General features: G+C 33.7%; 3 protein-coding genes across 3 annotated transcripts; 1 reads left to right on the forward strand and 2 right to left on the reverse strand.

Annotated features, from left to right (window-relative positions):
- Positions 1 to 886: 886 nt before the first annotated feature.
- On the reverse strand, positions 887 to 2,016 carry LOC139907368 (zinc finger MYM-type protein 1-like). Its single transcript, XM_071893759.1, has 2 exons — positions 1,418 to 2,016; positions 887 to 1,361 (listed from the first exon to the last, which is right to left on the reverse strand). Exons 1-2 carry the CDS (start codon positions 2,009 to 2,011, stop codon positions 1,035 to 1,037), a joined length of 921 nt encoding a protein of 306 aa, XP_071749860.1. The 5' UTR covers positions 2,012 to 2,016; the 3' UTR covers positions 887 to 1,034.
- A 6,887-nt stretch (positions 2,017 to 8,903) lies between these two features.
- LOC121130477 (uncharacterized) lies at positions 8,904 to 11,155 on the reverse strand. Its single transcript, XM_040726218.2, has one exon. The coding sequence runs from the start codon at positions 10,730 to 10,732 to the stop codon at positions 10,019 to 10,021; it is 714 nt and encodes a 237-aa protein (XP_040582152.1). The 5' UTR covers positions 10,733 to 11,155; the 3' UTR covers positions 8,904 to 10,018.
- A 316-nt stretch (positions 11,156 to 11,471) lies between these two features.
- On the forward strand, positions 11,472 to 13,315 carry LOC121130234 (uncharacterized). Its single transcript, XM_040725988.2, has 2 exons — positions 11,472 to 11,896; positions 11,947 to 13,315. Exons 1-2 carry the CDS (start codon positions 11,792 to 11,794, stop codon positions 12,958 to 12,960), a joined length of 1,119 nt encoding a protein of 372 aa, XP_040581922.1. The 5' UTR covers positions 11,472 to 11,791; the 3' UTR covers positions 12,961 to 13,315.
- Positions 13,316 to 14,280: the final 965 nt, after the last annotated feature.

Raw genomic sequence — 14,280 nt, forward strand, 5'->3', positions numbered from 1 at the left:
TTCTTTTGAGAAGGACTATCTTTTGAATATGGATTCTCTTGTACTCATTCTATCTAACACTACACCCCCATGTTAGGGTCAATCTAAATATTTATTCAAAATAATGATTGTTATGCAAACAGCATGTATTAATATCCTAGCATTTAAACCCGGACGTGGCTATAGTGGGATTTAAACGTAATAAACGCTACTCATTGGCAGAAGTTTGTTATGCAGGGCCTTTGGTCTGAGAACTCAGTTGCTTTCCAATGCTTTTATAACGTTCCTTTTTTTTCTTGAAATTTCAGGATGATATTAAACTCACAATTATGAGTTTGGGCCTCCCACACTGTGATTTTTTTGATTTTTTTTTCAATTCAAACTTGACATCTCTAGATAATAAACCTCATCAAGGTATTACTACTATCTTGTTGAAGAGTTGATACTAATTTTTAAAAAATGTAATAATTTTGTGTCAATAAAATAGTTTATATATTATGAGCATTCTCGTTTAGAGTCTTTAATATATAGACTTAATATTTCTAGTCCGAACCAGTCCCGTATGTCAGGAAGATTTTTCGGTCCGCTTTACAAGGGTGAACGGTTGATTTTCAGTGGTGAACGTGGGATATTTAAACAGGGCAAATGCTACAGCATAGATTAAATCTTGCAAGAATATCGTCCAATGGACTGTCTGACCATTATTTTCTTCAGGCAAACATTGGGAAAAATAAAATGAAAAGGAAAAACTCTAGACGGAAAGTCAATGCCGACCTATACATAAAGGAAGGAGTATAATGGAGTATAAAATGCACGGTGCAAGAATGAGAGAAAAATTTTGAACTATACAATTAAGTCAAACAATTTAAACCTCCTTAAATATTTTTAAAATAATAACGGATGAAGATAATGAACGAGATTATAATATACCATGAAACGGTTACATCGACAGAAAATAAATTATGTTCACAAGTCTTGATGTTCTTAACTCGCATGTATACGTGGTGATGTGTTTGAAAAAAATGAAGAAAAAATGCATGTGTTCTTTATCATGATTAGAAGAAGAAGTTTTTCCTCTCTTTCCTTGACGCAAAGGTGTCAATCAAACTGTCCATGTCTTCATGGAGCACCTTGTCCACCATCACCCTGTCCATGTTCAAGAGGGTGAGGGAGGAGAGCCTCTCCTGGTCCATGGTGGTCCTCATGTGGTTCTTGAGCCTTCTGAGACAGGAGAATGACCGCTCCGCCTCACAGCTGCTGATGGGCATTGAGGCCAGGATAACGATCACCTTGTATAGCTCCGGCATCAGGCGGAACACTCCCGAGCTTATTAACTCCGCAGCAATTTGTGACGAAACCATGTCTTCTGTGTCAATATCTGCCTAGAGAAACATAAATTTTAAACATATAATGCAAAATGAAACATTATAATATTAACCTTGAATTGCTGGAAGATTGCATGGTCTGACTGGAGCTGCTCGAGTTCAAGTCTGTAGTGCTTGGCGACACGCTCAATGACACAGGTCTCCACTTCACTGTCATTGACGATTGCAATGAGATCCATTGTGATGTTTGTATCGTCGGTGGCAAATCTGCTCTCAAGCTCTAATACAATCTTATTGATTGCAACATCGAAATGTGTTTCACGGAAGTAGGATTCAGTTGTTCCTTTCCACTTTATTCTCCTTGGAATCTTCGCCTCCTTGAATTCCAAATCAATTGAGTCCTCCTGGTCAAATACTGATTTCATCTCAGACGACTTCAACTCAGCAAGTTTCCAGATTGATTCAAAGATTTTCTCATTCTTAAGATCTTCAAGAGTCCTAATCACTAGGTTGACGTGTTTCCGGGCCTTTCTGCCTTGAAGTTCATCTGACAAGCTAGATGTGTGTCTGAGGAGTGTCTTCAACAGTTCAACGCCGAAAACAAATTCGTGACTAAAGATGCTGTTGAGAAGAGAAGTTGCTGTTGAACTCGACAATGTATCTTTATCTTTTCTCATTATTATGAGGGTCTTCATGATTCTGACCATCCCTAGAGATACAGCGTGTACAGCATCGTAGCGGACACTCCAGCATGTAGCAGACTGGTTCTTCATGGTCATCACCTTGGCATGCTCCTCATCTTTACTTGTTATCTTCACCGACTTGTAGATTGCTGACCTCTTTGGTGACCCTTCAATGAAGTTGTATAAAATTTGTACTGTCCCCATTGTATTTCTCAACAGGGTTACATCTGAGAGAAGATCCTTGACTACAAGATTGAGGACATGGGCGTAGCAGTGGATGTAGACACACAGTGGGGCTGCTTCCTTCCACCTGGCGGCAAGACCCTTCTTGATGCCGGATATGTTGGAGGCACCGTCCGCGGCCAGGGAGACAGTGCGGCGGGGTTAAGGCCGAGATCCTTGACAGCCTCGTGAAACTTCTCAAACAAATATTTGCCGTCAGTCTGGGTAACTTTTACAAACTTGAGGAAGCTCTCTTTCTTGATGCCTTCACACGTCAGATATCCCAGTGACAGACTGAATTGCTCCGTGTTTGACATATCTGATGTCTCATCAACAATCACAGAGAACCAGTAGTCATCATCGCCGGCACAAGTCTTGACATCATCAATTATATTTTCCGTCACTTTGGATGCTATAATCTCTATCAGCTCATTTTGGATGTCAGGTGAAGTCCATTTGGCAAAACCTACCCCAGCTGAACCAAATTTTTTGACTTCGGCCTCCAGTTTATCTTTGAGAATATGATTGTCGTGTGAACGCAGGGACAAAAGCTCCAAGAAGTTTCCTCGATTGTTTTCATTAGATTCCGTCAACTTTTCTCTTGTTTCGGAATCGCCCCTAAAAGCCAATCCTTGCTTTGCGAGGAACCCAACAGTTTGGAAGTGATCGCCACTTCACGATTTCCTCAGCATGTTGAGACTGAACATGGCCGAGATGATGAGAGGAAATTGATCCACTTTTCCATCAACAGTTTTGCTTTTTGTTGTTAGAATGAACTTTCAACGAGGAACTGTTTTTCCATGTTTTGAACTCAAATTTCCCAAGGTTGGAAATGGAAAATTTGGAACAGGCGAAACACTTGGCTGACTTTTCAACCTCGTCATATTGTAGCCACGGGAACTTACGTTTTTCATATTGAAAGTCTCTGGAGTATTTGTCATCTATCTGAGGACTGTATGTTTGTAACTTGGGCTGTAGAGGATGATCTCTCTCGACTTTAGGCACAGTTTCCCGCTCAGTCTCCACTCTGGTTCTGGTCTGGATGTCCTTCCGCTTTGGCTCCCGCCCGGTAAGTATCGGGTCACCCAGCTGGCTCGTGAAGACGACAGGGTACTCTGGGCCTCCGTCCACAAACTCCATCTCCTCAGTCTTGCTCTTCTCACCTCCCTGGACATTGTCGCTAGTCTCAGAGTCCTCTGCAGAGGGAATATTGTTGTTGTTGACTACAGAGAGCTGCTCGGGAGAGAAGATTGGTCCGATATCGAGATTAGGAAGTCTTATTCCATGAGAAATCCGTCCGCTGGGGTAATTTGATGAGTCGCCATTATTTTCTGTGTCTGCAGTAACTTTCTCTTCAGCAGAAACGGACTTTTCAGATCTTGGTTCAGGCAGTAAGGCCTCAACTGGAGCAGGGTCATCGGAACAGGAGGAGGCAGTGACTGAGGATGAGGATGTAGCAGAGGAAGTTTTCTTAACAGCAAAGTTCAATGTTTTCTGCTTCTTATGATCAATTTTCACTTGATACTTGCAGCTGGGGTCATTCTTATGGAGTTTAACTTTGTGATCATTAAAGTTGTCCTTCTGTATTTCCTTCTGACAGATAGAACAAATCACCAACTCTCTGTTAAAATGCGTTTTCCGTTTCCCGTGATACATTTCTGATAGTTAATAAATTACTGCAATAATCCACTCTAAAAAGTACATAACTATTATTTATGTCCCTTTTAAGTAGTAATAATTTAATTTATCTTGTATTCAATGAAACAAATTATCACGCTCTTAAATATTTCAAGAGTACTCCATACGAAAAATGTTGTGTGCGTCGTTTTTTTTTTTTTTTTTGGCTGTAAAGTACTTCACATTTGCAACCAGTAACGTTACACGTAATATCTAACTCAAATATCCACTCAATGTGATCAATCATTTATATTTATAAAATGACAGGCAATATTTGAAAGAGATATTACGGTAAATTACAGGATTTGAATTCAAATTTCTGCGATGAATTGAGATACCCGAGAGTGTTAAATGTAGTTTAAAACCTCCGTTTTATCTATTTGACTTAATTTGGCCCCAATATTGTCCGAGAGATATAACTTATTAATTTACTAATTCTATAAATGTGCCTGTGAATTTTGGCTACTTTAAGTACAATTTGTGGTGCCTCCAAAGGATTAATCAGAATCATTTTTTCATTTAAATGAACTATAATTTGTTGGAAAATGTATTCCATGTTCAATTTTGAGAAAAATTATCTAGCTTCCTTTTGGGTGGACGTGCTACAAATATGTAATTTTATTATAATGACTCAGTACTATCATGAGTTGGTCATAAGTTACATATATATCATAGATTTTAATAATTAATTATGACTTAATTCATCTATATTTACATACCTATATGATTGGTGGACGGTTGAGTAAGGTTGGTTTTTTTTGGTCCGCTGAAGCGGACAAAGCGTAATACTGACGTACGGCCTGGTCCGAACCAAGGTAACTAGAAATACAAGGTATGTCAATAGTAACATACATAGGGCCAGCTTCCTTTCCAATTGTTGTACCGTACCAATCGCTGGTCAAATTAACTAAAAGGATTGTTTCTGTGACGTCAGAGTAAATGTGAAGAGTTCATAACATAATATTGTTTAGTCATCGTTTTAATAGTAATGAGTAATAAATTAATATTATATTAAATTGATAAATTTGCCTAGTATTCCTCTATTGATATAGTCGCTGGCGATGGAGTCCAGTAATCAAACATGGATTTGTGCGGTTGCCATTTGCGTGATTTTATACATTAATATATGATCATGCTTCGAGGTACGTCTAGCTTATTTATCCATGATAAATAAATAAGAAGTTTCCTTTTAAAACTCCAGGGATTCATTGTGTATTAGATTGATTCAGTCATCAACTCCTGAACATTTACATAACCAGCAAAACAGTTATCTCATCATGAAAGATATTGAAAAACGCGAAGAAGCAGTTTCTTGCTTTTACATTTATAATGATTTATTTGGTATACCCCAAGGTTAATAGAAATACAAGGTGTTACCATCATGTAATCGGGCTTGCTATAATTTTTAATCTGATGTATTGTACCGACTGCAGGGCAAGACAGACGGACTTTAACAAAACACGCAACAAGTTATAGTCAATGACATCACAATTGCTAGAATTTTCTATCTAATGTATCGTACCGACTGCTGGGAAAGAAAAACAGATTTTGACAAAACATGCAACCATGCAATCATCTACTATGACGTCAACATTAAAAGAGTGGTGGAAGTCAAACATCAGTCGGACACGCGTTATAGTATAACCTTGTATTTCTGTTAACCTTGGTATACCTTTTGTATATATATATATTATATGATATTCCAATCAGTTAGATCTATAAATAATATTGAAGGCCTTGAATAATACTGGTTAATAAAGTCGTATGTCTTAACATTATTCTAATATGCTTAGTTAAACAATTATTTCATATGTTGGGAGAGTGAATGTGGAACTCTTCATATCGGAATACAAATTTAGCTAATTTGTTAATTTTGTGGATATTTTGCATTTTCCTGTCGTGTATACTTAATCATGAATTACTAAATCTGTAAATTGATAAGCCCTTTGAAGCAACCCATTTTCTTCGACTTGGATTGTTCGATAACAAAGGATAAACGTTGAAGGTTATGTGGCCAAAAATCTCCTCCAAAATTCCCAATGTTAGGCATCCATACCTCATATCTTAATGTTCTGCCAAGTCCATGGCTACAAACTATATCAAGAGGGGTATTAATTCAACCATCGACAGGATTTATAAACTGATCAAAGACAATGGAAGACGAATTAAATCAATTCCACGGCAACTATTTGTTATGGATAGACTGATAAAAATTATTCATAGTCAATACTCTAACGAACCTGGTGAAGTTATCAAAAAATGTATACGTACTTGAACATTTTTTCTGACTAAAATATATTAATAAATTAAATAAGAGCCGTATTAAAAATTAATTAGCTAGGAAAGTTAGAAAGATGAACCATTTTGTCAGTCAGCGTTGGAAGTAATTAAATGTCAAATTTTTATCCTAGTATCATTTATTTTTATTGCAAGTTTTGAAGTAATTTAAGTATTTTTTATGTTTTCGAAATATAGATAATTTAACTCTATAATATTTTATTTTTTAGGTATACTTAGTTTTAAAAACTAAAAAACATTTTAGTCTTAATTATTAAGATCAATCACTTCATAATTATATGTGAATTCAATCAATGAGTTAAATAGTATATCGACTATGACGTCAAGCTCCATCGACAAAGGAAAACGCGTGGTGGAAAGTCAAGGTGACTATAAATAAAGGTGAGGCAGCTAGGAAATTCTACCCTTGTGTTTTTTTTTCATTATGAAAAGAAGACGGAACATAGAATGACGTCACTGTTGATACACATAGCACTCTGCCTTATATAATTGTAAAGTAATAATTTTAAAATCCAGACTTAATTCATTGTAAATTCATTTATAGTACAAAATGGTAAACTTAGAACTATCTCAAAAAGTGTAAAAAGCAAAAATATATAAGTTATATTGATATTCATATTTATAAAAGTAAATCCTTTCCAATATTTATTTCCATTGTTATGAAACTCGACGATATCCTTGCTTGGTACTTTATAGAATAATTAAATCAATTTCAGAGCTAATTATTTAAAAAAACCTAACATTAATTTACATAGAGTATATATTTATAATAATGAGCTATCTGTATGCAAGGTTATCGTAATATGTTTTATGTATATCATCTAATTTGCCATTTTATTATAGAATATAAGAGTGGTGAACAATAGAATAGCAATAAGTAAAAATTACAGCATACACATTTTTTTTTACATAAATACATGAATAATAAATATTAATTTGTCAATTGACCAATCTGTCTAAGTTTCTTACAGATTAACACTTGCGTTCTTCAGTTTAAGACTTTTTATTAAGGTTATTTACTCTAATTCTTGTCCTTGTTTGCACAAAGGATATGATGACTTCTTTTGCCCACTTAGGATAAAATTCAATTAGCTGATTATACAGTCTTTCAATTACGTATGGGTTTTCTTCAATTGCATCTTCAGAGTTACAATGAAAAGCTTTGAATTGTTTATACATCCTCTTTTAAGTATACTCGATTGAAATTCTTTCAGGTATCTATAATTCTTCTTACTTGGATTTTGGAGTGGCTCTTTTCTAGGACGGGCCTTATTAAATTTTGTTTAAACTTCTTTGAGTTTAGCAACTTGCACTTGGTTTTGCACCGACACAATTTCCTTTTCCAAAAAGAAAGTTATTTTTGCAGATTTTTGAATTTGCTCTCCCAAAACAAAGTTCCATTTGCTTCCACACACTGGACTCCTTTTTCGAATTCGAAAACATGAATCTAAGTGCTTTGCATCTTGTTCAAAAGCTCTTGTTGGGACTCAGTGATCCCGCCACAAGTTTTCATGAGCCCTTCATTATCGGTCTCTATTTCCGAGTCCATACTCGTTTCCTCAACCTTAATTACTTCCACAAGTTGTTTTATAAGCTCTTTCCTTTCGCGAGTTTCCTCACGAATATTTCTGGAGGATTTTGGTTCATTTGAAGTGGAAGAGGCCAAAGGAATATTGAGTAATGGAACTGCATCTCTTTTTAATTGATTCCTGACCTTTAAGTCAAGAAGATTAGCCTAGAGATTCCGCTCCAAATCATTGGATGTAAAATGCTACCATAAATCTTAGTATTCTTAATATTAATTTGGTCTTTTCTCATGCAAACGTAGATCCAAAGACGCTGGAGCATCAATTTTTTCTGAGGAAATGCAAAATAATGTGCATTTTGTAAATTGGGACAGCAGACCATTGCATAAATACGCTTTGAACCTTGAGATGATGCCATTTTTGCTAAGCAGATCCAAATAAGTGCACTTCACTTCAGTGAAAATGTATGAACTAACCAAAAGTGAAGTCAATAGGTCAGCTCACGCCAACCAGACTCCCCTAGAAGATCCTTGTTGCCTCAGTCCAAATATTCGCGATTAAGATACCTTGTATTTCTAATTACCTTACATTTGTGAATTATAAATTAACTCCGTGTAATTTAACGTCTTTAATTAAATTAAAACTACGAAATCGTCTTCTAAAGGAATCACGGTCTTCTCGCTGTGCCTTACTATATTTAGGGTTTTTTCCTATGGCTCATACAAATTGTTTACCGTAGCAATAAAATGAAATTTTATACATTACCAGGGTTTTTTCGTACTAATGTAGAATTTCATTAATTGTGTAATTATACAATTATTGTGCCCCCCTCCATGGTTTTTTTCTCTTTCCTTTTATCTATATTTTTTTGGCACTGAGCTGAAGAAAAAAAAGAAATAGATGTTGTGGTAAACAAGCACTAGTTATAGAGGGTTCTATCAATTTTTTACTATTCTAATGGAATGCGGGCGCTTGCCGGCGAATGGTATTGAATACAAATTGTTTTAACTACGCTACATGTTTTATAGAAAGGATCTCTATTCTATATACCTTGCTGCACAATTAATGAAATTCTACATTACTACGGATAAACCTAAGTAATCAATAAAGCTAACAACACCATACATATAGCAAGAGAAAGATCTTCATCGCATGGTTCAATTGCTAAAAAATGCGAAATTAAATTCTGAATCTTAATTATTTTGTCGGCTCTATTTCAATAAAGTATTAGTTTAATTAAATCATTACAAAAAAATACATACTATGAAAGTTTTGAACTACATTTAATCCTAAGAGTTGTTTGCTTTAAGCAGTCATTGTACAGTCGGTACTTGAATTCCCATATGTATTTTTTACAATAAAAACAATTATTAGATTTATTCGTTAAAGAGTGGAATGAAACTGAAGGATTGTTGACAATTAATTGTTTATGATCACAATATGTAATTATATTCGACTTAATCACAATTACTTTTTCTTTAATGCCGGGAGTGATGAAGGAACACAATTTATCTAAGAATCTTCTATTTAATTAAGGAGGCTTATAATAATTGATAGGCATCCTGAACGGATGACAGTCAATACAAATTAGTAATGAAAATAAATATAGACTGACGATAATTGGGTCTTGGGTTGAATTGATGATGACAAGGATAAGGAGTTAACACAGAGTAAGCCTTCAATTTTACTTCTTAAATGTGCTTGAGGGAAATCAAACTGTCTTTTTTGTTCCTTGCTGCAATCCACTATGGGAGAGTGATCCTCTTGAGTAACTGAGACTTGGTCTCATATCCTTCATTATGACGTGGAAGATTCTCAATGGGTTTGGTTTCTTTAGAATGAGGCCTTTGTTAAATTGTGTAATCAAGAATGTAGATTAATGAGACAGATCAGGAGGAGAGGGACTTGGGACACTAATTATTTCAATAAACGAGCATTGGCAGAGTTTAAGAAGAGAACATAATCCAGGAGACGAATCTAAATTAAGTCTCAATTTTTCGAACTACCCTTAAGTTCTTCCTACGTAACTGCGGTCAAAGAGTAATTCATGAACGGACTATATTCAAAGTTAATACTGTTAATTATATTATCAGACAATTGGAAATTATAAATAAAATGGGAAGATTCACTTTGAACTTTGAACAGGCCACACATTCATTGAAACGAAAAAGAAAATAGAAGTGCTTTTTAAATACTAAATAAGAAATTTTTAAAAAATTTCCTACTAAGCCAGTCGTATACATAAATATATTTTACTATCTGGGAAATATTGCACGTATATTACGTTATATATACCTTCAATGAATACTTAATGATTGTTCTGATAATGTCTCTGTAAGTCTAATAATTTTGCAAAAGTACTAAAACAGGAACTACATTGGAATTTTTTTATCTTCTCATGAACAACTTCGATATGTTTTTTCAAGTTTCCAGATTGTGTAAAGGAACTAAAGCAATAACTACATTGGTGTTTTTTTATCTTCTCATGAACACCTTCAATATGCTTCTTCAAGCTTCCAGAGTGTGAAAAAAATCTAGAGCAGAAAATACATTTGAATTTTTTTAACTTCTCATGAACACTTTCAATATGAATCTTCAAGCTTCCAGATTGTGTAAAAGAACTAGAGCAGTGACTACATTCGTATTTTTTAATCTTCTCATGAACACCTTCAATATGCGTCTTCAAGTGTGCAGAGCGTGTAAAAGAACTAGAGCAGTAACTACATTGGTATTTCTTTATTTTCTCATGAACACCTTCGATATGCATCCTCAAATTTCCAGATTGTGTAAAGGAACTGGAGCAGTAAGTGCATTGGTATTTCTTTATCTTCTCATGAACACCTTCAATATGGGTCTTCAAGTTTCCAGAGAAGGAAAAAGAACTAGTGCAATAAGTACATTTGAATTTTTTTATCTTCTCATGAACAACTTCAATATGCTTTTTCAAGGTTTCTAAGCGTAAAAAAGATTTAGAGCAGAAACTACATTGGATTTTCTTAATCTTCTCATGTGCGCCTTTCATATGCCTCTTTAAGCTTCTAGATTCTGTAAAAGAACTAGAGCAGTAACTACATAAGAACTTATTACTCTTCTGATGAGCACCGTCAATATGCTTCTTCAAATCTTCAATGATAGTGAAGGAATTTATAATAATAAATAACACTGTTGCAATAACGTGAAACGAGGAACACAAAATCAAGATACTTAATTTTTTATGAATGTAAATTTTGTTAATACCTGAACAAAACACTTTTTATTTGTTGGATAATCACGGAGTTATTGCACTTTCATGAAGTCGAAAATGAAATTGTTTCTCATATCTCCTCAAAAAGTGACGTCATTTGTTCTTTTGAAATTTATGTTTATTTAGCTAGAGCAATGTGACAATATCACGTCGTTATTCTTAGTGTATCATGCAACCTCTCCTCCAAAAAGGAAGAGAAAAATCATCTGGTAGTTAGCCAAATACGTCATTGATACTAACTGATTATTATTTCTAAAGTACACACTTTAATTCTCCCCAATTTTTCAAATCTTCTTTATATGTCGGATGTCATATATTTCATAGTGATATTTTATTAGCAGGGCTCTTTTTTAGTTAAAAAATTATACCGCACCAAATAGAAGCAAGCTGAAATGATCCGCGCTAAAAAGATGTACGCCAAAAAAAAAGCGCGCCCAAATAAGTGGATACGGAATAGAGTACTCATGGTTATTTAATTTATTTTTCTTTTCTCTTTCTATACTTCCAACTTCTCGCATTTAAAATCAAGAGTGACCAAAGGAAAATAGCTAAGTAATTTATTATTCGTCTTCAAATATAATCTTAAAAAGCGGAGCTCTAAATTAACTATTCAAAAAATATCACTAATATAATTTAAAGAACAGTATATTCTAACAAAAGTTAATTTTATAGAATAATTTCTCACACAAACCAGGATCTTTTTATAGCAATACTTCACATTTGCTAATTAAATATAGTTTTTCCATTGACGCTATTAAACGGCAAAAATCTTAGTAGTAAATAGTAATAGACTCCAGCATTAACTTGAGTTCCTCCCTATCATATGCAAAAGTTACAATGAGGCCAAAACAAAATCTATCTAAATATGAACAACTTCAGAAAGAAAATATTGGTCAAAACAATGAAAAGATGATTGAGCTGGGCTTAAGATCACGAAATCAAGTAAGTGATGTAAAATATTATATTTATTTTATTCATAAATCTCTACATAGGTGATGGATAAAGATCCGTGTAGCGGTGGGGAAAGAAGGAGTTCCCGTTTGACTTACAGAGGAGATGATCATACTTCATCCATACAATCTAGAACCTTGAAGAAGCGTACTGAAGGTGTTTATAAGAAGATAAAAAAATATCGATGTCTTTTCTGCTCAAGTTCTTTTCTACACTCTGAACTCTTGGAGAAGCATATTGAACGTGTTCATGAGAAGATAAAAAAATACCAATGTCATTACTGCTTTAGTACTTTTACACACTATGAAAAGATGAAGGTGCATGTTCAAATTCGTCATGAGAATATAAAAGAGTTCCAATGTAGATACTGCCCTAGCTCTTTTACACAATCTAGAAGCTTGAAAATGCATATGAGAGGTGCACATTGGGATATTAAAAAAAACAAATGTAGTTTCTGCTCTAGCTCTTTCAGACGCTCATATGCTTTGAAGAGGCATATTGAAACACTTCATGAGAAGATTATAAAGTTCCAATGTACCTACTGTTTGAATTATTTTACACGCTCTGATCACTTGAAGGCCCATATTGAAGCTGTTCATAAGAAGATAAAAAAGTTCCAATGTAGATACTGTCAAAATTCTTTTACAAAATCTTGTACCTTAAAAGTACATATTGAAGGTGTTCACAAGAAGATTAAAAATTTCCAATGTAGTTACTGCTCTAGTTCCTTTGCACAATGTGGAAACTTGAAGACGCATATCGAAGGTGTTCATGAGAAGTTAAAAAAATTCCAATGCAGTGACTGCTCTAGTTCCTTTACAACCTCTGGAAACTTGAAGGCGCATATTGAAGGTGTTCATGACAAGATAAAAAGATACAAATGTAGTTACTGCTCTAGTTCTTTTACACATTCTGGCCACTTGAAGAGGCATGTTGAAGGTGTTCATGAAAAGATTAAAAGATTCAAATGTAGTTACTGCTCTAGTTCTTTCACACAATCTGGAGCCTTGAAGAGGCATATTACAAATATTCATGAGAATAAAAATAAAAGTTGAATAAAAGGGATAAAAGTTACGATAAAGTTACTATTATTGATCTTTTATACAATTTGTTACAATACAGTCCTATGAGTTCGATAAAATACAATTTGTTAGTCCTTGGAACGGTCCTTTTTGGTCTTTTATGGAAGCTACAACAGCAGAAATTACCTAGTTACTACTTCAGTTCAAAAACATCATATGATCTAATATTTGAAATCCTATAAATATTTTTTTTGAGAAATATCAATATTGGATTGAATTGATATATACAATTCAACGTATATATATATATATATATATATATATGTTAAATTATTTTATTAAGCAAACGTAAAAAAAAATTATTAAACTAATAAATTTTCCATTCATATATAAAGTGTCTACTTAATATCATGTTAGAAGAAGATAATGTTGTAAGTTTCATTCAAATAATATGAAATATTATATCCTCCAATAATCAATGAATAATAATGTAATTAATTCATTAAGATGAGTATGTCTTTATATGTTAGTTGTCAAACAGAAAGGGATATAAAACTTCCTACAGACTCTTTCAATTACACATATACTGTATATTCATGAGTTGAGAAGAATCTAAGGAATTCAATTTTAAGTAATTACATTTAATTGAGCCGGGAGTTAGTAAAATTTCATTTATTTACGCCCAGAGTTTAATGGATTTTGAAATACAAATAATACGAGATAATACCCGCTATAATGCTACACTAATAATGTAACTAATTCTTTGGGATGAATAAGATTCTTATATATGATGCCGAAATAGAACCAATTGGAAACATCATTCTGACGATATCTATTTCATATATCCTCATTCATGAGCTTAAAAGTATCAAAATAATGTAATTTTTAGTAACCAGGTACATCTAATTCCCATGAAGTAATAATTATGGCTGATGAGTGAGCCGGAAGTCAGCAAAGTTGTATATATTTACTCACCGAGTCCGTTTGGAACACAGAATATGTATATTTATCCATGATTGGGAGTTGTAAATTTAAAAAAAAAAGCTATAGATTCGTAGCCAGATAGAGAGAGATCTTTAAATATTATAAATCCAATCTCAAGAAACTATTCGAATCATTCTTTAGAAATTAAATTCTGAGTCCTTAAAATAATAAGTATACATAACAGATTTCATCATAACTACCCACATTTAAAAATAAATTATTCTTAATTAATAGTTTCAGTTTAGAATAATATTTTGTAACACGAGTCTAAATCCAACCATGCGACTCCCAATCCATTTCACTCATTGTGCAAATACACTCGACTCTACCGACTTTATGAATTAATCATGCTAGTATCCAAAGATCAAT

The sequence above is a fragment of the Lepeophtheirus salmonis genome, chromosome Z (assembly GCF_016086655.4).
Source record: "Lepeophtheirus salmonis chromosome Z, UVic_Lsal_1.4, whole genome shotgun sequence".
Classification (NCBI taxonomy): Eukaryota; Metazoa; Arthropoda; class Copepoda; order Siphonostomatoida; family Caligidae; genus Lepeophtheirus; species Lepeophtheirus salmonis.

Bases quoted from the DNA above. Each gene is read 5' to 3' on its own strand.
- LOC139907368 (XM_071893759.1), bottom strand. From the start codon at position 2,011: ATGGTCAGAATCATGAAGACCCTCATAATAATGAGAAAAGATAAAGAT. The intron at 1,362-1,417 runs GTTAATATTATA...ATGTTTCTCTAG, and splicing joins CAATCTTCCAGCAATTCAAG to GCAGATATTGACACAGAAGA.
- LOC121130477 (XM_040726218.2), bottom strand. From the start codon at position 10,732: ATGAAAGGCGCACATGAGAAGATTAAGAAAATCCAATGTAGTTTCTGC.
- LOC121130234 (XM_040725988.2), top strand. From the start codon at position 11,792: ATGAGGCCAAAACAAAATCTATCTAAATATGAACAACTTCAGAAAGAA. The intron at 11,897-11,946 runs GTAAGTGATGTA...ATCTCTACATAG, and splicing joins GCTTAAGATCACGAAATCAA to GTGATGGATAAAGATCCGTG.